This window comes from Scyliorhinus canicula, chromosome 1 (genome assembly GCF_902713615.1).
Source record: "Scyliorhinus canicula chromosome 1, sScyCan1.1, whole genome shotgun sequence".
Classification (NCBI taxonomy): domain Eukaryota; kingdom Metazoa; phylum Chordata; class Chondrichthyes; order Carcharhiniformes; family Scyliorhinidae; genus Scyliorhinus; species Scyliorhinus canicula.
In genome coordinates this window covers 38400588-38421940 of record NC_052146.1, presented here as the reverse complement: position 1 = coordinate 38421940, position 21353 = coordinate 38400588, and the positions used below count along the sequence as shown (strand labels likewise).

The 21353-nt window shown below is 51.1% G+C and overlaps 1 protein-coding gene across 1 annotated transcript in view; it reads left to right on the top strand.

The window, feature by feature from the left end:
• Positions 1–21353, top strand: part of LOC119957181 (SEC14-like protein 2) — a 122701-nt gene that overhangs the window by 89711 nt on the left and 11637 nt on the right. Inside the window, exon 11 of the mRNA XM_038785021.1 lies at positions 3402–3571. Coding sequence (XP_038640949.1) covers positions 3402–3571 — 170 coding nt within the window. The remainder of the gene's footprint in view (positions 1–3401; positions 3572–21353) is intronic.

Here is a 21353-nt window from a genome sequence, read left to right as displayed (position 1 = left end):
CTGTTTGATATAGTTAAGTAGGCTTTAATCCTTCCTGTAGTGCAGTGAATAGTTATCATTAAGGGCCTATTCAGGCCGTTCTGCCAGTGCCAACTGGAATTATCCAGTCCCCTTGCCAAGGTCGAAACACAGCCCAGGGATGATGGTAGGCCAGATAGATCAGTCCTTCTACATTTTGCGACTCCACCCCAGCACCCCCAAGCTGCGAATGCAGGATCGCCACAGCTGCAGCCTGCCCGGAGGTGGGCCCCCCACGGGGTCGGATCCCCCGCAACTCTTCTCTCCCCCCCCCCCCCCCCCACCCATCCCCGCGAGGACTGCACCAGCCAATGTACCTGCCAGGTCCCGCCGTGTGGGACCATGTCCAATCCACGCTGGCGGGCTGGCCAGAAACCTCCGGCCGCCCGGCCCATCGGGGCCTTGAGAATTGCCGGGGGAGCCGCTGCCAATGGCCCCCGACTGGCGCGGCGTGATCCCCGCCCCCGCCCGAAGACTGGCGCCGGAGAATACGGCAGCCGGCGTCAGAGTGGAGGGGCAGGATTCACGCCACCCCCCGGGGATTCTCCGACCCAGCGGGTGGTCGGAGAATCCTGCCCCTTATCGCTGATGACAGTGTTGCCAGTCCCTCAGAGCCCAGAGGACCCCCTATTAGCCTTTCAGCCTTGGGAGCTCACCCGCCATCATTAATTTGGCATTGAGTGTGTTATGGGTCAGGAGTTAGAAACTCCAAAGTATATTATGATGTCCACTTGACCGACAACCTTTATGTTGAATTTGGTTAGGATGAGCACAATCCTCCTTAACTGTTCCAATTCAAAACTAAAACCCATAAACCAAAACCCCCTTTTCAAGGGCGTGGCCCAGAACTCTGCATTCTCATTTGAATAAGACTGGCTTTTCCTGAGATTCTGACTCCCTCTCATGAGCAGGTTTAAACCCTTCCGGTAAGCAAACCATATTTTTTAAATTATCAAAGCAGGTAGCTATAATCAATTGTTTTTTTCCTGGAACAACTCTTTAAAATTAAAATAGAGAGAGAGACAGGCCAAAACACTTCTTTTCTCTGTCTGTATTCCCAACCAGTCAAAACAAAAGAGAAAGTGAAACCTCACAGCCACAGCTCAGCTCCACCCACAAAATGACATCACTGAAGCCATGTGATAAGCCAACATCATTTCTTAAAGGGACAGTCCCATGACAAGTGCACTCCCTGGCCACGACTGGACCAGTTCATAAAAAAATCGGGTCAGTTTTCAGACTGGACTTGATACAAGGTTGGGATCCAAATATTCACCGAACAACATGGTCTCGACCCCAGAATTAAAAATCCAACCCATTATAATGGTTGACTGATCTGGGGCGGAATTCTCCGACCCCCGCAGGGAATCGCGCCCCACCGGTCAGCGGGCCCCACGCAGGCCGAAGTCCCACCGCTGTCAGGCCTCTCCCGCCGACGTGCATTAAACCACCTCAAGTGCTGGCGGGAGCAGGCCCCGGGGTCCTGGGAGGGGCGCAGGGCGATCGGACCCTGGGGGTGTGCCCCCACGGTGGCCTGGCCCGTGATCGGGGCCCACCGATCGGTGGGCGGGCCTGTGTCGTGGGGGCACTATCTTTCTTCCGCCGTCGCGACGGCCTCCACCATGGCGGAGGCGGAAGAGACCCCCTCCACCGCGCATGCGCCGGTGGTGACGTCAGCAGCCGCTGACGCTCCGGCGCATGCACGGACTCACGCCGACCGGCGAAGGGCTTTCGGCCAGCCCCGACACCGGTCGGCGTGGCGCCAAAGGCCGTTGGCGCCAGTCGGCGGAGCGGAAGCCACTCCGGCGCGGGCCTAGCCCCTAAAGATGCGGAGAATTCCGCACATTTGGGGAGGCCCGATGCCGGAGTGGTTGGCGCCACTCCGCTATGCCGGGACCCCCCGCGCCGCCGGATCGGGGAGAATACCGCCCCTGGTCTCCCATGAGGGAAAATGTGTAAATGCAGTCAAAGTATTTGAACAACAATAAAGCAAGTCTGATTCCCCTATCAGCTCACTGATCTACAGTGGCTCCTGGTCAAGCAATATGTTGACTTTACGATTCTCAATCTTGTTTTCACATCCCTCTATGGCCTAAACCCTCCCTACCTCTGCAGCTTCCTACAGCTCCACAACCCTCTGAGATATCTACACTTCTTTCATTTATTCATTCGGGGTGTGACCATCGCTGGCTGGGCCAGCTTTTTTTGCACATCCCTGATTTCCCTTGAACTGAGTATATTTCAAAGGGAATTTCAGAGTCAACCACATTGCTGTGGGTCTGGAGTCACATATAGGCCAGACCCCTAAAGTGAACCGGGGGGGGGGGTGGGGGGGGGGGGGGGGGGGGGGGGGGGGGGGGGGGGGGTGGATTACTACAATCGGCAATGGATTCATGGTCATCATGAGATTTCTAATTCCAGATTTCTATTGAATTTAAATTTCACCAGCTGCCATGGTGGGATTTGAACCCAGGTCCCAGGGCATTATCCTGGGTCTACTGGATTACTGCTAGTCCGGTGACAATACCACTACTCCACCTTGTCTAATTCTGGCCTGTTGTGCAGTCGCAATTATAAAAAAACTTCACCATTAGTAGCCATGGCATCAGTTGCTAAGGCCCAAAGCTCTGGAATTCCTTCCTTACACCTCCCTGTCCCTCTTTCTCACTTTCCTCCTCTAAGACACTATCTCTTTGACTGAGCTTGGCCTCCTTATGTGGCTAGGCATCAACATTAGTTTAATAGTGCTCCTGTGAAGCACCTTGGGACAGTGGCGCAGTGGTTAGCATTGCTGCCTCACGGCGCCGACGTCCCAGGTTCCATCCCGGCTCTGGGTCACTGTCCGTCTGGAGTTTGCACATTCTCCTCGTGTTTGCGTGGGTTTTGCTACCACAACCCAAAGATGTGCAGGGTAGGTGGATTGGCCGTGCTAAATTGCCCCATCATTGGAAAAAATGAATTGGGTACCCTAAATTAATTTTTTTTAAATGCTAAGTGGGAGGGAATAGATATAGATTTTTGTTGTATTTAGTAGCACCTTTAGTGCAGAACTGACCCTAGGCACTGACCCTAGGACTGTAGTCACACAGAAATAGACACTAAGCCAAAGAAGGAGATGATAGGGAGTTAACCGAAAGCTGAAACAAAGAGGATAATCTTTAAGGAGGAGGGGGTGATACAAAATTGGAGAGATTTAGAAAGGGAATTCTTAAAACTTCGGGTTGAGATGGCTCATTGGCCAATGCTGGGGCAGTTCTTGGAGGATTGTAGGCTGAAGGTTACAGAGTTAGGGGAAGTTGTGAGGCCATGAACGGATTTGAACACGGGAATCATTTTAAATGTGAAGTGTTGCACAGTTTCTGAGTTCTGATCTTTAATTCCAGGTGGCAGTTTCTGACTGAGTGTGCGGACATTGGGTTTGGTGTGTACATGAAGACAAAGGTGGGAGAACGACAAAAGGCTGGTGAAATGGTTGAGGTGGTTCCCAATCAACGATACAATAGTCACCTGGTGCCTGAGGACGGAACACTTACCTGCCAGGAACCTGGAGTCTGTAAGTAAGCTTAATTACTCAGCTGCCTCTGTTAAATTCATAACTTCATCAGGTCAGGTGACATTTCTGGTGCTATTAATTCAACTAATATGGGCAGGGTGGCACAGTGGTCAGCACTGCTGCCTCACAGCACCCAGGACTGGGTTCGATCCCGGCCCTGGGCAGCTGTCTGTGTGGAGTCTGCACGTTCTCCTCGTGTCTGCATGAGTTTCCTCCAGGTGCTCCGGTTTCCTCCCACAGTTCAAAGATGTGCAAGTTAGGTGGATTGACCATGATAAATTGCTCCTTAGGGTGGGGTTGCAGGAATAGGACAGGAGATTGGGTTTAGGTAGTGTGGCCATTTAAAGGGCTGGTGCAGACTCGATGAGCTGAATGGCCTCCTTCTGCACTGTAGGGATTCTATGATTCTACGACTATATCAAAGTATATTCCCTGAGGGAAGTAGGACAAATAAATCTGGAACACCCTGGATGGCAAACTCCACTCCCAAAAACACCCTTTAAATAATACTTTCCATTAGTGGTTTGAATTCTGAAATCCAGTCTGTGTTTTCCAAATTACTCTTTCAAACAGAGATTCTACTCCACTTTGTAACAGCGGATCCAGTCCAGGATTTACATTAACCCCTTTAGGGTTTCCTTGCCTTGACTCTTGTGCAAACTGCTCAAAATTGCTTTAACTCTCAATTTCCAGACTGTAATTAAATGGCATCAGGCATTTGATTTATCTTTGAAGTCAGCTGCCCCACTTTAAGTCTTGTTACTGCAATTATCTCCTTAACTCAGAACCTGTTGTTTAATCTTCCTTGATTTCTTCTGAACAATACATGGGTCTCTGTTCACTTAACTCCAGTCATTTTAGACATTATTTCTGTCCCAATTTCCTAATTATCTGGACTGTAACTTGTTCCTCAGGAAGCTTGCATCTTTGCAATTCAATTGTCCTATCCAGCTTCTCTTGGCAGAGTTGAGAGCTGTTCACCTTCCCATGTCCTGTCTCCAACTACAATATACCCAGCTAAAACTAAAAGTTAAAAGCTTTCTTTATCCTTACAAGGGCCTCTAGTTAGTTCTATTTATTCTTCATGCCCTCTCTAATATTTTGGTTTATTAACAATTCAACAGTTACATAGCAAAAACAGTCGCAAGGCACAAGGCCTCATAGAACATAGAACAGCACAGAACAGGCCCTTCGGCCCTCGATGTTGTGCCGAGCAATGATCACCCTACTTAACCACGTAACCCGTATACCCGTAACCCAACAATCCCCCCATTAACCTTACACTACGGGCAATTTAGCATAGCCAATCCACCTAACCCGCACATCTTTGGACTGTGGGAGGAAACCGGAGCACCCGGAGGAAACCCACGCACACACAGGGAGGACGTGCAGACTCCACACAGACAGTGACCCAGCCGGGAATCGAACCTGGGACCCTGGAGCTGTGAAGCATTGATGCTAACCACCATGCTACCGTGAGGCCCCTCGACACGCCTCAATAGTGAGAAACTGTTCCTCTCAAGAGTACATCAAGAACTAAAGGACACAGATTCCAAATAATGGACAAAGTTACATAGCGAAAACAGTCACAAGGCACAAGGCCTCTCATGCCCTCTCTAAGCACGATAGAAACACAGTTGAAACTTGACCAACCTCATGCATGGTAACATATTTGTCCAGCATGAATCTAACAATAGGTTTTACCCTTCCAGGCACAGACACATTAATTTTAACCCACTTAAAACTGTACCTTATTTTTAATGTTTACCAATACAAATATAAATCCCTTAAAACCATCTCTGTTTTCCTCGCAGAATGATACAAAGATTGTCAACTGTGATTAGGATAATCTTGATCTTCAAAGGAATATAGACATGTTGTAGATTGAGGAGACAAGTGGTAGATGAAGTTCAATGCAGAAAAGTCTGAGGTGATTCATTTTGGCAAGAAAAATGCGGAGAGATAGTACAAAATAAAGGGAGAAACTCTCAAGGAGGTGCACGATCAGGGGGTTTCTGTGTATATGTCCATAAGTCATTAAACGTTGCAGGGCATGTTGAGAAACCAAATGGTGTTCCAGGTTTTAGTAATAGAGGCATTGAGGGCATGAATAAGGGCCGGGATTCTCCCTTCTGGAGACTAAGTCCCCACACCGGTGGGAAAACTGGCGGCAACCACTCCGGCGTCAACAGCCCCTGAAAGTGCGGAATTCTCTATGTTGCTGCCCGAGGGGATGGCGCCGCTCCAGCCAGCGGCGAAGATACGGCACGGGTTTGCGCATGCGCTGAAGGGCCGGCATGATCTCGCGCAGGCGTGGAATGGCCGGTGTGGTTCCGTGCATGCGCAGACTGGCCGGTGTATTTTGGCACATGTGCGGGGTTTCTCTTCTCCACGTCTGCCATGGCGAAGCCCGACAGGGGCCGGCGCGGAAGAAAGGTGTGCCCTCACGGAACAAGCCCGCCCGCAGATTGGTGGGACCCGATCGCGGGCCAGGCCACCGTGGGGATCCCCCCCCCACCCCGGGTCGGATCCCCCCCCCCCCCCCCCCCCCCCCTCTCGAGGACCGCCCCCACTGACTTACCTGCCAGGTCACGCCAGTACGTGAGTTGAGTAATTCACGCCGGCGGGACTGGTCTAAAATGGACGGCCGCTCGGCCCATCGGGGCCCGGGGAATCGCCGGGGGGAGGGGCGCTGCCAACGGGCCCTGACTGGCGTGGCGGGAAACCCGCCCCACCTGAAAAATGGCCCCAGAGAATACGGCAGCTGCCGTCGGGGCGGCGGGGCGGGAATCGCGCCGCCCACCGGGGATTCTCCGACCCGGCGGGGGATCGGAGAATCCCACCCAAGGAGTTCATGCTGTACTTGTATAAGACACTAGTAAGAGCCCCATCTGGAGTACTGTGTCCAGTTCTGGGTACCATACTTGAGGAAGTATGTGAAGGCTTTGGATGAAATACAGAGAAGATTCACAAGAATGATTCCTTTGATAAAGAACTGTAGCTATGGGGGGTAGAGTAGAGTAGAGTAGGAGGGATAAAATGGCGGGTAGTACCGGTGGGAGAGGAGCGGGCTTGTGCAGTATGTTACGATTGAAGTATTGAAAGTACATGGATATTTGCACATTTCTGCCTTTTTTGCTTTCTTTCTGTTGATGTCTGTAACTGTTTACAAAGCCAAAAACTACCTCAATAAAATTGTTCATTAAAAAAGAAAAGAACTGTAGCTATGAGGATAGATTGGAGGGGTTGGGTCTGTTTTCCTCGGGGAAAGGGAGGCTGAGGGGAGACTTGATAGAGGTATTCAATATCCTGAGAGGTCTGGACAGGGTAAATAGTGAGAAACTGTTCCTCTCAGGAGTACATCAAGAACTAAAGAACACAGATTCCAAATAATGGACAATAGGTGGACAAGTGATATGAGGAAACATTTATTCATCTCGAGGGCAGTTGGGAATCTGAAACACACTTCCTGAAAGGATGGAGGAGGCAGGTTTGATTGATGTATTCAAAAGGGAATTGGATTGCTGTCTGAAAATAAATAATGTGTAAGGTTAAGTGGATAAGGCAGTAGAGTGCGCTAGGTGGAATATTCTTTCAGCAAGTCAGTGCAGACCTCGAAGGGCCAAATGGCTTCCTTCTGCACTGTAAAGATTCTGTGATCTGCATTCAGCCAGTCAGCTCCCTATCTAAAATGGCTGAGAGTGGTAACTTGGTGGTAGGGAAGAGTGGAACTAATCAGACTAGGAAGCAGCTAACTGGCACCAAAGGATCCCTAACTGACAACAAGTAACGTTTTGCCTCAGTCAAACAGGGTTAAAATTGGTCCTATTAAATAACTGTGATACTATTTACCAACTATTATATAGAACATTCTTAAAATGCAAGCAACTTTGTTCGTCCCTTCCTGAAACCTCCTCAACAGTTATCATTACCCTAATTTGCACTCTGATTTGCAGTGTATACTTAAGCTTCCAGTATTTGGGGCAACACGACAGCGCAGTGGTTAGCATGGTTCGATCCCGGCTCTGGATCACTGTCTGTGTGGAGTTTGCACATTCTACCCTTGTTTTCACCCCCGCAACACAAGGATGTGCAGGAATGGTGGATCCGCCATGCTAAATTGCCCCTTAATTGGAAAGAATGAGTTAGGCACGCTAAAGTGATTTTAAAAAAGGATTCCAGTATTTGATCTGTTTGTGTATTTCTCCTTCAGATATGCACAAAACTGTAGTTATGTTTCTGTCATTTATATCATTTTTTTTTCTCCACTTACATCCCAGAGTAGATTTGTAAGTCCAGTCAAAGCTGTTGGAACTGGCAAGTGCCATTGGTGTAAAGGAAGGATTTTCTCCACAATGACCATCAACCAGGGGTATGCCTTGGGCCTGGCTCACAGACCAATTCACTGACTGACTTTGGTCCAGGTCAGAATCAAAGTGCCTCAAAATATCGATAGACATATGGATGAAGGGGGAAGTGAAACAACCACATTAACACGAATGATCTAATAGTGAGGGAATCTGTTTTCTTAAAGGGAAATTACTCAACACACTTAAACACAATCCATATGTTGGTGGTCTCTGGACTTCTAACAGTTATTGAAAGACAAGACAACAATCATTGGATTCATGTGGCACGGTGGAGCAGTGGATAGCACTGCCGCCTCACAGCGGTGATGACCCAGGTTCGATCCCAGCCCCGGGTCACTGTCCATGTGGAGTTTGTACATTCTCCCCATGTTTGCATGGGCCTCACCCCCACAACCCAAAGTGCCGGTTTCCTCCCACTGTCCAAAGATGTGCTGGTTAGGTGGATTGGCAATGCTAAATTTCCCCAAAAGTGTCCAAAAAGGTTAGGTGGGGTTACTGGGTTGCGAGGATAGGGTGGAGCTGTGGCTTTAAGTAGGGTGCCCTTTCCAAGGGCCGGTGCAGACTCGATGGGCCAAATGGCCTCCTTCTGCACTGTAAATTCTATATTTTGATGATTCTATGTGCATTCTGAAAAGATAGGTTGAGTTACAAAGGAATTTTATTATTAGAAAAGACAACAGAACTGCAATAAAGGAGGGAGATAGTCTTCAACAAGAGACATTTGGGGTATAGCTGGAGCATGGAGTTGGTTCAAGATTAATCCCCGGCACTGATTATTGGTCTCTTTGGACAAAATACACTGGTCCAGGAAACTCCGCGATTAAATCTGGACAAAGTTGTCCAATAGAAATTGCTGGCGAGCCACAGTAGTGACTATGGCAACCTTGTTTAATTCAACCACATGCGCAAACTTTAGTTGAAAACACCTTGCACAATAAAATACTTAATATGTGCATATTTCTTAACAAAGGTCCACCAGCATGTAGTAACCAAGGAAGTAAAGCACTCACAAAAGTGAATCGCACATGCACACTCTGCTTTCTTTCTTCTCAACGTTTCATCAACAAATGTTCCAGCATATTCTGTGGAATTTGAGTAGCGAGGTCACACGCACAAAGGTGGTGTCCATTGCTCATGTTTTATTTAGTAATCAGTTGGAGAATATGACAGCGTCTGTTACGAACTTAATCTAAAATAGCAATTTGATATGCGTAAAAGATCCCGTTCTCAGGAAAGGAAAAATATAATAAGGGCCGCAGCAGTGGGAGTAACAATTGATCACCTGTTTGTATTGCATAAGCTGTGTGAGTTGATGGCAAACACCATTGTACCATTATACAAAATTCAGATAATTATATTTACGTTATACGAGACTCTGGCACACCCACATTTAGAGCTTTGCGTTCTGTTTCACCTCAGCATACGGTGAAGGCTATCAAGGCTCTGGACAAAGACAAAACTGATGATACCCTTTCTTGGAGCTCTTTAATAATTGGGATAATCTACGTGAGGTTGCTTCATTTATTTGAAAGTCTTGAAGGAAACAAAACGGAGGTGTTCAACCAGGCATTAAGTCACCTGTACTAATATCGCCGTACATGGCTTGTGTCAATTGTTGATTTATATAATGTTTCTGTGATGATCGGTATTTACCTTTAATACCTTGCCCCTTTAAGAGGCTTGGAACCCTGGGGGATTCCGCCTCTGGCTACGCCCCCAGGAAACAGGATATAAGATAAGACCCCATGTTGCGAGCACACTTCTCTCGAATGCAGTCCTGTTCTCTGTATATTAAAGTATTTGATTACTGACCTCGCTCTCGCGTCGTAATTGAGAGTGCCTCAGTTTCTGTGAAGTGTCATGGGGCATTTTAATATCTTAAGAATGCTCCAAATTGAGGGTGGCACAGTGGTTAGCACTGCTGCCTCACGGCGCCGAGGACCCGGGTTCGATCCCGGCCCCGGGTCACTGACCGTGTGTAGTTTGCACATTCTCCCCGTGTCTATGTGGGTCTCACCCCCACAACCCAAAGATGTGCTGTGCAGGAGGATTGGCTATGTTAATTGGGGGGGAAAAAATTAACAAAAACAAGTTAGAAAGGTTATTCGAATAGAGACAGTAATACCAGAGGGTATGTATGTGTAATCTGAAAACAAAATACTTTGGTTCATCGCTAGGAAATAAGAGAGTTATTGGTCTCCAGAACACAATGCTGAGACATAAGAGGAATAAGGATTCATTCCAGTTCTGCAAAAGGAAATGAGATGAGCTTCCTATAAAAGAGGGGATTCCCACTTCTGGGAGGGAACAAGCTAGTTAGTTGCAATTATGGCAAATCCAGGGAGTGCTGTAAAGGACATGGGCACCCAAACCTTTATGTAAAGATCCCATCCACGGGATTTGGGACATGGTAAATTCTGAGCCAGACTGACTGTGGAAGACCAACTCCCACTGCACCTGGCATTGGAGCAGGTCCTCTGAGCTTCTGGGTCAATCTTCTCTGGTGCCTCAGAGTCCCATCCCCATGTAATTTTGCCTTCTTCATCTATAAGTATCTTGGTATTTTATGACGTTTATTTCCTACTCAAAGTGAGGAATCGCAGCAGGCAAAGAGCACCTCGAGTTCCAGCCGGGAACATCGGAAGATGCCTCTCGGAGATTTAAGGAGCCCTGCTGTTGGGCGTCTGCCCATTAGCAGGGGAGATGATTGGGTAGCACCCTTGGGTCTTGTGGGAGTTATAACAGCTCACATTAAATGGGGCGATATTGTGCCCTCTGTGGGTTTCCTCCGGGTGCTCCGGTTTCCTCTCACAAGTCCCAAAAGACGTGCTGTTTGGTGAATTGGACATCCTGAATTCTCCCTTTGTGCACCTGAACAGGAGCTGGAATGTGGCGACGAGGGGCTTTTCACAGTAACTTCATTGCAGTGTCAATGTAAACCTACTTGTGACAATAATAAAGATTATTAGGATTATTATCTAAGATTTTCACACTCGAATTCCTGAGTGCAATGTTCAAAAATCTGTAAGCAAATATATAAAGCATATTCCAGTGACACCGAGGGATGTAACCTTAAGATTGCACCAACCTTTACTTTTAACATCTCAACAGGAGTTTCAATTGGCTATCAGCTGCTCAATGGCTGATCAGACACATGGTTAAATTATTTAAACCGTTGTGTATTTATGGTTACTTTTTAAAAACTCTTGGATGTTGTTTATTTTCCTTATTTCTAGTTCCCTTCAGTTTTCCATTCTAAATCTTTAGCAATATTATCCTTAACAAGGAGGCTGGTTTGGCCAGGGCTATGCCAATTTCATTCGCTACTTTCAAGCTTCCTCAGTAATTTTATTGAGAGGTGTTCTTGAGTTGCACAGGGAAGTACACCTCTGCAAGACATCCCAGTCCAGATTATAAATTCAGCTACAGGAGTTGTCGGTCATAACTGGACTTCAGCTTGTGAAGAGTCTGACACTGCACAATTCTGCTGACTTAAAACAAAAAGATTTCTCTCCTTCCTCCTTGAGTTTCCATGAGCTCAGCACTATTCTTCGTGTTAAGGAGGACAAGTTTGACTTTGGATTTCCCCTTTCCGCAATGAGGAATTTCCTCCTTCCAGCAGCTGAGCCAAGATCAAAATCCAGCTTTTAGGAAGATCTGGGGCAGGATTCTCCATTCGCCGATGCTGAAATCGCGATTGGGCGGAGAATAGGTTCCACCGCCAAAATTGCGGCTGGCTCCGCTTAAAATTACCATTCTCCGTCACCTCAACAGCAGAGCATGCGGCAGCGGAGAGTGCAGCTGCAGAGCATGCAGCAGTGGAGAGTTCAGCTACGGAGCATGCAGCAGTGGAGCGTTCAGCTATGGAGCATGCAGCAGCGGAGAGTGCAGCTACAGAGCATGCAGCAGTGGAGCATGCAGCAGGGGAGCGTGAAGCAGCAGAGCATGCAGCAGCGGAGAGTTCAGCTACGGAGCATGCAGCAGTGGAGAGTTCAGCTACGGAGCATGCAGCAGTGGAGAGTTCAGCTATGGAGCATGCAGCAGTGGAGAGTTCAGCTATGGAGCATGCAGCAGCGGAGAGTGCAGCTACAGAGCATGCAGCAGTGGAGCATGCAGCAGGGGAGCGTGCAGCAGCAGAGCGTGCCACAGCGGAGAGTTCAGCTACGGAGCATGCAGCAGCGGAGAGTTCAGCTACGGAGCATGCAGCAGCGGAGCATGCAGCAGCGGAGCGTGCAGCAGGGGAGCATGAAGCAGCAGAGCATGCAGCAGCGGAGAGTTCAGCTACGGAGCATGTAGCAGTGGAGAGTTCAGCTACGGAGCATGCAGCAGCGGAGCATGCAGCAGCAGAGTGTGCAGCAGCGGAGTGTGCAGCAGCGGAGAGTGCAGCAGCAGAGTGTGCAACAGCGGAGCGTGCAGCAGCGGAGAGTGCAGCAGCAGAGCGTGCAGCAGCAGAGAGTGCAGCAGCAGAGTGTGCAGCAGCGGAGCGTGCAGCAGCGGAGAGTTCAGCTACGGAGCATGCAGCAGCGGAGCATGCAGCAGCGGAGCGTGCAGCAGGGGAGCGTGAAGCAGCAGAGCATGCAGCAGCGGAGAGTTCAGCTACGGAGCATGTAGCAGTGGAGAGTTCAGCTACGGAGCATGCAGCAGCGGAGCATGCAGCAGCAGAGTGTGCAGCAGTGGAGTGTGCAGCAGCGGAGAGTGCAGCAGCAGAGTGTGCAGCAGCGGAGCGTGCAGCAGCGGAGAGTGCAGCAGCAGAGCGTGCAGCAGCAGAGCGTGCAGCAGCAGAGAGTGCAGCAGCAGAGTGTGCAGCAGCGGAGCGTGCAGCAGCGGAGCGTGCAGCAGCGGAGCATGCAGTAGCAGTGAGAGCAGCAGTGGAGCGTGCAGCAGCGGAGAGTGTAGCAGCGGAGCGTGCAGAAGCGGAGAGTGCAGCAGTGGAGCGCGCAGCAGTGGAGCGTGCAGCAGCGGAGAGTGCAGCAGCAGAGCGTGCAGCAGCGGAGCGTGCAGCAGCGGAGCATGCAGTAGCAGTGAGAGCAGCAGCGGAGCGTGCAGCAGCGGAGAGTGCAGCAGCAGAGTGTGCAGCAGCGGAGCGTGCAGCAGCGGACCGTGCAGCAGTGGAGCGTGCAGTAGCGGAGCGTGCAGCAGCGGAGAGTGCAGCAGCAGAGTGTGCAGCAGCGGAGCGTGCAGCAGCGGAGCGTGCAGAAGCGGAGAGTGCAGCAGTGGAGCGCGCAGCAGCAGAGTGTGCAGCAGCGGAGCGTGCAGCAGCGGAGAGTGCAGCAGCAGAGTGTGCAGCAGCGGAGCGTGCAGCAGCGGAGCGTGCAGAAGCGGAGAGTGCAGCAGTGGAGCGCGCAGCAGTGGAGCGTGCAGCAGCGGAGCGTGCAGCAGCGGAGCATGCAGTAGCAGTGAGAGCAGCAGCGGAGCGTGCAGCAGCAGAGCGTGCATTAGCAGTGAGAGCAGCAGCGGAGGGTGCAGCAGCCGAGCATGCAGCAGCGGAGCATGCTGCAGCAGAGCGTGCCTCAGCAGATCGTGTAGCAGCGGAGCGTGCAGCAGCGGAGCATGCAGCAGCAGAGTGTGCAGCAGCGGAGCGTGCAGCAGCGGAGAGTGCAGCAGCAGAGTGTGCAGCAGCGTAGCGTGCAGCAGCGGAGCGTGCAGAGGCGGAGCATGCAGTAGCAGTGAGAGCATGTGCAGGGAGCATAGCCCAGTAGCAGTGAGAGCAGCAGCGGAGCGTGCAGCAGCGGAGAGTGCAGAGGCGGAGCGTGCAGCAGCGGAGTGTGCAGCAGCAGAGCGTGCAGCAGCGGAGAGTGCAGCAGTGGAGCGCGCAGCAGCAGAGTGTGCAGCAGCGGAGCGTGCAGCAGCGGAGAGTGCAGCAGCAGAGTGTGCAGCAGCGGAGCGTGCAGCAGCAGAGTGTGCAGTAGCGGAGAGTGCAGCAGCAGAGTGTGCAGCAGCGGAGCGTGCAGCAGCGGAGCGTGCAGAAGCGGAGAGTGCAGCAGTGGAGCGCGCAGCAGTGGAGCGTGCAGCAGCGGAGTGTGCAGCAGCAGAGCGTGCAGCAGCGGAGAGTGCAGCAGCGGAGCATGCAGTAGCAGTGAGAGCAGCAGCGGAACGTGCAGCAGCAGTGAGAGCAGCAGCGGAGCGTGCAGCAGCGGAGCGTGCAGCAGCGGAGCGTGCAGCAGCAGAGCGTGCCTCAGCAGATCGTGTAGCAGCGGAGCGTGCAGCAGCGGAGCGTGCAGCAGCGGAGCGTGCCGCAGCAGAGCGTGCCGCAGCGGAACGTGCAGCAGCGGAGCATGCAGTAGCAGTGAGAGCAGCAGCGGAGCGTGCAGCAGCGAAGCGTGCAGTAGCGGAGTGTGCAGCAGCGGAGCGTGCAGCATCGGAGTGTGCAGCAGCGGAGCGTGCAGCATCGGAGTGTGCAGCAGCGAAGCGTGCAGTAGCGGAGTGTGCAGCAGCGGAGCGTGCAGTAGCGGAGTGTGCAGTAGCGGAGAGTGCAGCAGCGAAGCGTACAGCAGCGGAGCGTGCAGTAGCGGAGTGTGCAGCAGCGGAGTGTGCAGTAGTGGAGCGTGCAGTAGCGGAGCGTGCAGCAGTGAAGCGTGCAGCAGCGGAGTGTGCAGTAGCGGAGTGTGCAGCAGCGGAGCGTGCAGCAGCGGAGTGTGCAGCAGCGGAGCGTGCAGCAGCGGAGTGTGCAGTAGTGGAGCGTGCAGTAGCGGAGCGTGCAGCAGTGAAGCGTGCAGCAGCGAAGCGTGCAGTAGAGGAGTGTGCAGCAGCGAAGCGTGCAGCAGCGAAGCGTGCAGTAGAGGAGTGTGCAGCAGCGGAGCGTGCAGTAGCGGAGTGTGCAGCATCGGAGTGTGCAGCAGCGAAGCGTGCAGTAGTGGAGCGTGCAGTAGCGGAGCGTGCAGCAGCGAAGCGTGCAGTAGTGGAGCGTGCAGTAGAGGAGTGTGCAGCAGCGGAGCGTGCAGTAGCGGAGCGTGCAGTAGCGGAGTGTGCAGCAGCGAAGCGTGCAGTAGTGGAGCGTGCAGTAGCAGAGCGTGCAGCAGCGGAGCATGCAGTAGTGGAGCGTGCAGTAGCGGAGCGTGCAGCAGCGGAGCGTGCAGTAGTGGAGCGTGCAGTAGCGGAGCTACTAAATGCTCTGCTGCTGCACGCTCCGCTGCTGCCCACTCCCACAGTCCAAAGATGTGCAGGTTAGGTGGATTGGCCATGATAAATTGCCCTTAGTGTCCAAAAAGGTTAGGTGGGGTTACTGGGTTCCGGGGATAGGGTGGAGGTGTGGGTTTAGGTGGGGCGCGGTTGGACTCCTCCAACTGCGTCTACAGGTGCTGGATGCTTGCCGACACCCTCATGTAGTCCCTGACTCTGCGACTGCATCTCCACAATGGATGGAACTGTTTGTTCCAGAAGCTTGAAACCCATCTGGATGGCAGCTAGTTCCTGTAATCGGGCTGCCCTCCGACTGTCCACCCCCTCGGGACTACCGGGTCATCTGTGTGGTGCTCCCAGGAGCCTCTTCACTAACATGCCCAACCGAGGTGAGTGTCACCAGGTCTGGCAGCATCTGTAGGGAGAGAAAAGAGCTAACGTTGCGAGTCCGATGACTCTTTGTCAAAGCTAACAGACAGAGAAAGTTGGAAATATTTATACTGTGGAGTGAAAATGAAAGATGAGTCATAGCCACAGATACCCAGGGAAACAGGGTGCTAATGGCCACAGAAACCAAGGGGAAAGAATGTTAATGGCAGTCCCCAGAGAGAACAAAGATGTGAAAGGCAAACAGCAGAGAAACTAACATCAGAGGATGAACTGTAGATGTGGGGGGAGGGGAAGGGGGAAGCAAAGAGGAGAAAGGTGCAGGAAAGGTGGATAATATTGGGGGGTGTAATTAAATATATATCAAGAAAGAAAGAAATGGTAAACGACAGTTAAAATGAAATGAAAACAAATGGGTTGAGGTGGGGTAGAGCTGATCATCTGAAGTTGTTGAATTCAGTGTTGAGACCGGAAGGCTGTAGTGTGCCTCACCGGAAGATGAGATGTTGTTCCTCCAGTTTGAGTTGAGCTTCATTGGAACATTGCAGCAGGCCAAGGACAGCCATGTGGGCATGGGAGCAGGGTCTTTTGTTAAAACGGCAAGCAACGGGAAGGTCAGGGTCCTGAATGCACACAGAGCGAAGATGCTCAGCAAAGTGATCACCCAGTTTGTGTTTGGTCTCTCCGATATCGAGGAGACCACATTGGGAGCAGCGAATGCAGTAGACCAAATTGGAATAGATGCAAGTGAAACGCTGCTTAACCTGGAATGAGCGTTTTGGGCCTGGGATGTTAAGCATGGAAGAGGTCAAGGGGCAGGTGTTACACCTTCTGCGATTGCATGGGAAGGTGCCATGGGTGACGGGAGAGGTACTGGATGTGGTGGAGGAGTGGACTAGATTGTGTCGGAGGGAATGGTCTCTGCGGAATGCTGACAGAGGGAGTGAAGGGAAGATGTGTTTGATGGTGGCATCATGCTGGAGTTGACGAAAATAGCGGAGGATTATGCTTTGCATACGGAAGTCGGTGGGATGAAATGTGAGAACGAGGGGGACTCTATCCTTGTTCTGGGAGGGAGTGGAGGGGGCGAGGGTAGTGGCACGGAAGATATACTGCACACTGTTGAGGACCCTGTCAACAACTGTAGGTGGGAAATCACGGAAGGAACACATTTTTGAAGCACCATTCTGGAAAGTGGCATCATCGGAACAAATGCGACGGAGGCGAAGGAGTTGAGAGAAAAGTATGGAGTCTTTACAGGGTGTAGGGTGTGAAGAGCTGTAGTCCAGATAGCTGTGGGAGTCAGTGGGCCTGTAGTGGATATTAGTAGATAGCCTATTGCCGGAAATGGAGACAGAAAGATCAAGCAAGGGAAGGGAAGTGTCTGAATGGACCAGGTGAAAGTGATGGAGGGGTGGAAACTGGAAGCAAAGTTGATGGGCGAAATTCTCCGCCCCCCACGACGGGTGGGAGAATAGCGGGAGGGCCTTCCCGACATTTTTGCCGCCCTCCCGCTATTCTCCCACCCCCCCGCCGAAGTCCCGACCCGAATCGCTGCCGCCGTTTTTTTACAGCCGGCAGCGATTCTCAGCTGTTAGATGGGCCGAAGTCCCAGCCCTTTCCGCCGTTTTTACGAACGGCAAACACACCTGGTCTTGCCGTTCGTAAAAACGGCGTGACTAACTCGCTATTAATAACCATGGCACCGATTGGCACGGCCGTACCACGGCCGTGCCAAGGGTGCCATGGGCCCGCGATCGGTGGGCCCGCGCACTACTTGTCCTTCCGCCGCCCCGCAGTATCCATTCGCGGGGCGGCTGAGGGGCAACCCGGCCCGCGCATGCGCGGGTTTCGCGTAAAAACGCGATGACGTCACCCGCGCATGCGCGGGTTGAAGTCTTCCAAACTGCGCATGCGCGGCTGACGTCATATGACGCGTCAGCCGGCGCTAACTCCGGCAAGCGGGCTTAACGATTTTCGTTAAGCCCGTCTTGCCGGAGCCTACGGCGTCGGGCTGCTAGCCCCGACCGGGGACCAGAATCGGTCCCCGGTCGGGAAGGGGCGCGCTGCCGTAAAACCCGCCCGGGTTTTACGGCAGCTTTACGATTTCTCCCGTTTTGGGAGAATCGCGCCCGATGACTTTTTCCAGGTCTGGACAAGGGCATGACGCGGCACAAATAGTCATCAATGTATCGGTAAAAGAGTTGTGGGAGGGGACCCGGGTCAGCCTGGAACAAGGAATGTTCCACATACCCCATAAAAAGGTAAGCGTAGCTAGGACCCATGCGGGTATCCATTGCTACAACTTTGCTACACCTACACCTGTGATGCAGCCAGATAGGATGCTGTCTATGATCTATGGCACCCGGCCATGGCAGACGGTATGGGTACTGGCATATGGGGCAGGGTGGGGGTTTGGCCGCTCTCCGAGTTTAGGGGGGATGGTTAAGGGTGTGTGGGACGTGGGTTAGTGCCAGGGGTACAGTGCTGCCTACTCACCCTGGCCTCCCTGAGGAGGTTGTGCAGTTTCTTCCGGCACTGGTGGCCGGTCCGGATGGTGTTGCTGGTGGCACTGGCTGCCTCTGCCACCTGCGCCCAGGCACGACAAAGGGCAGCAGCTGGCGGCCTCCTTCCCGGCCGGGGTACAGGTTCATCCACCTCTCCTCCACTGTGTCCAGGAGGTTCTCCAGCTCGGCGTTGGTTAAGCTGGTCTCCTTGCTGCCATCTTGTTGGCTGGGATGGTGTGCGGGGAGCGAAGTGTACATATGCAGCCACAGCTTTTCAGCCTCCTGAGTGTCAACCGTGAACCCAGCGAATCCCACACCTCGTTAGAATCAATTGTGCTTCATGTGGCGCCGGTGCTAGCCCCTTAACAGTAGCAGAATCGGTCCAGGTGCGGCGCCAGCTTTGCTGTTGTGAAAGTCCACAAATTCTGCGTTGGCATCAACACTTACGGAGAATCCCACTGCTTCTCTTTTAGATTTTTGTACTGGAATAGTAAGTGTATTCTTCATACGTGAAGAAAATCAATTGCAAAGCAAATCTGTAATCTTAGCATAGCATACCGCGTCACGTCACTGGGTAGGCCAAACGCTGGTATTTTGGCGTAAATAGGGACAATTTTTGCACATTCTCCTTTGAACAAACTAAATCATAAATGGTTTGGACAAAATAAATGTTTCCAACTGTTTCCAACTCATTTGATTTTTAGAGTTGTAGTGAAAGTATGGGAGGATGTTAGAATCCTTCTGGATGGATGAATTAAGATGGGTTAAATAGCGTTCCTCCTCTATTGTTATCCTGGTAACTTTCTCATCTTGTCATTCTTTATCACACTTTAAATGAGCCACGAGAACAAAACAAACTGTTGCTTTAATGATTGCCTCTTGGCTCAAATTTCGAAAAACCAATTAAAAGTAATGAGTGCTTACTTCACTGTCTCTGCGCTCAACATCTCACCCGATTCTTCCCAAATTCCAGGTCTCCTCTGCCAGTTTCGATCTCTCTATTTTGACACTTGGGCAGCACGGTAGCACAGTGGTTAGCACTGTGACTTCACAGATTCAGGATCCCAGGTTCGATTCCCGGCTTGGGTCACTGTCTGTGTGGAGTCTGCACGTTCCCCCCCGTGTCTGCGTGGATTTCCCCCGGGTGCTCCGGTTTCCTCCCACAGTCCAAAGATGTGCAGGTTAGGTGTGGATTGGCCAGGATAAATTGCTATTCGTGTTCAAAAAAAGGTTAGGTGGGGGTCACTGGGTTACGGGGACAGGGTGGAGGTGTGGGCTTACGTAGGGTGCTCTTTCCAAGAGTCAGTGCAGAATCAATGGGCCGAATGGCCTCCTTCTGCACTGTAAATTCTATGATTCTGTAAGTACTGAACTTGTACCATGAACAATGAGGGGGGGGGGGTCCACATTTTCGAAAGGTGCAGTGCTACACAGCTGCTCTTTATTGATCACTGGCGCTAGGTTTGACCGAGTTAAGTTTGTACTCTTCACCTAAAACTGTGACTTGAATGGGTAGGTACATTCTTCCGTTACTCTGAGAACCAGCAGGTGTTGTCCATCTAAAAAAAAACATTTTCTTCCCAACTTTCTCTTTTTATACCTCTCCCCCGCCCACCTGCAAACATGGTCTCAGACTCTGCTGTGCCAGCCCTGAGCGCCATGTTGCATTGTGGGTTTGATTGTGGACATCTTTTTAAAGTGCTTTTATTCAAAATTTTCAATGTTTTATACTTTCCAACAAAAATAAACACCCCCAACACCCTAAACCCCTCAACCACCCAAACCCCCCTCCCTCCCCCCCCCCTCTCCCCCCCACCCCCACCCCCCCACCCCTGCCCTCAACAGTCAACGGTCACCAACTCTCCACAATGCAAAATGAACAAACCCCAACTTTTGTGGAACCCATCACTAGCCCCCTTAGGGCAAATCTCACCTTCGACAGGACTAAGAACTCCAATAGGCCTCCCCGCCACACCAAGGCACAGGGTGGAGAAGCTGACCTCCACCTCCAGAAGACCCAGGTCTCAGACAGCTTGGATCATTGAAGACCTCAGTTTATTGCGTGTTTTCAAGGGTATATACTCAGCTTGAATCTTGCACATCGAATCTTCCAGTTCAGCTCTGATGCAAACAATTTCCTATAAATCAACTTCATTTACTTTTTTGCATGTTTTACTTCTTTTGAATTACCCCCGATAGCTTTCCTTCTGCAAAGCCGTCTGCTCACTCCATACTGCCACGTGCTATTGCAATTTGCGCACTGTGTCAGCATTTTCCAAAAGCTCTATTTTTATGCCTTTTGGCTACTTCGCAACCATTTTATTCTTCTGCATTAGACTCTTTGGCTCATGCATTTCATTGCACCGGCATGGTCGGTAACCAGCTTGTTGTTTCCTTGAATATTTCTTCTGGGGTCCTCTGGCTCCCTAGCTCCGTCGTCTTTTGTTGCCCTCCTTCTTGCCATGTCTCTGGGGTCTCTTGTTGCCCACGGCCCTTTATTGGGAGTTGCCTTCTTTCTGGGGTCTCTTGTTGCCCTTGGTATTTTGTGGAGTGTTGCCCTTTCTCTGGTGTCCCCAGTTGCCCTTAGCACTTTATTGGGAGTTGCCCTCTCACTGGGGTCTCCTCTGATTTTCTGTCCATAGCCAGTTTCCTTTGTAAGTTTTATTTTGCTCAGGCTGTACGCAGCTGTCAGCTTCTCTCTCTTTGATTTTCACGTGCTCTTCTGAATTTTGCAGGCTCGCCAGCGATCAGACACTTCTGTTTGTAAAGTGTTCCGTTCTGCTCTGCAGGATTTTAAAGTTAATTAACGAGCTGTTAACTCTTCGCAGTATGTTTCTGCTCTGTACATTAAACCAGGGACCCGACTGGAAAGGGCTCCCTTTTTTAAAAAACTCCGTAGCTTTCTCTTTTTTTTTCCTTACTGTACTCTGCAGGTTTCTCTTTACTCTGCAGTTTTTCCTCTGCTCTGCCTACAATCCTTTTCAGGTGTTTTAACTCGTAGCTGTCTTCCAGCTTCTGCAATCTGCTGAATTCCAGGGACCACCATCTACTTCATAATGTAAGAACAGGTCCTTTTTTGGAATTTGCTCACCATCATGTGAACTGAGGAGGTTCCTTGGCTCTGTGTCACTCAAGGTCTTGAAATTTTTGAAAAAACATTTTTTTTCTTTTTATAAACATTTTATTGAGGTATTTATGGTTTTATAACAACAACAGAAGGAACAATGTACATACAAATATAAACATAGTGCAAAAGCCGTCTTCCTCCCTCACAGCTCCCACCTTTTCTAACACCCTACTCTAAACTAAACTAAACCCCCCCCCCCCCCCCCCCCCCCCCCCACTTCTGCTGACGGTTAATTTTCCCCAAAGAAGTCGACGAACGGCTGCCACCTCCGG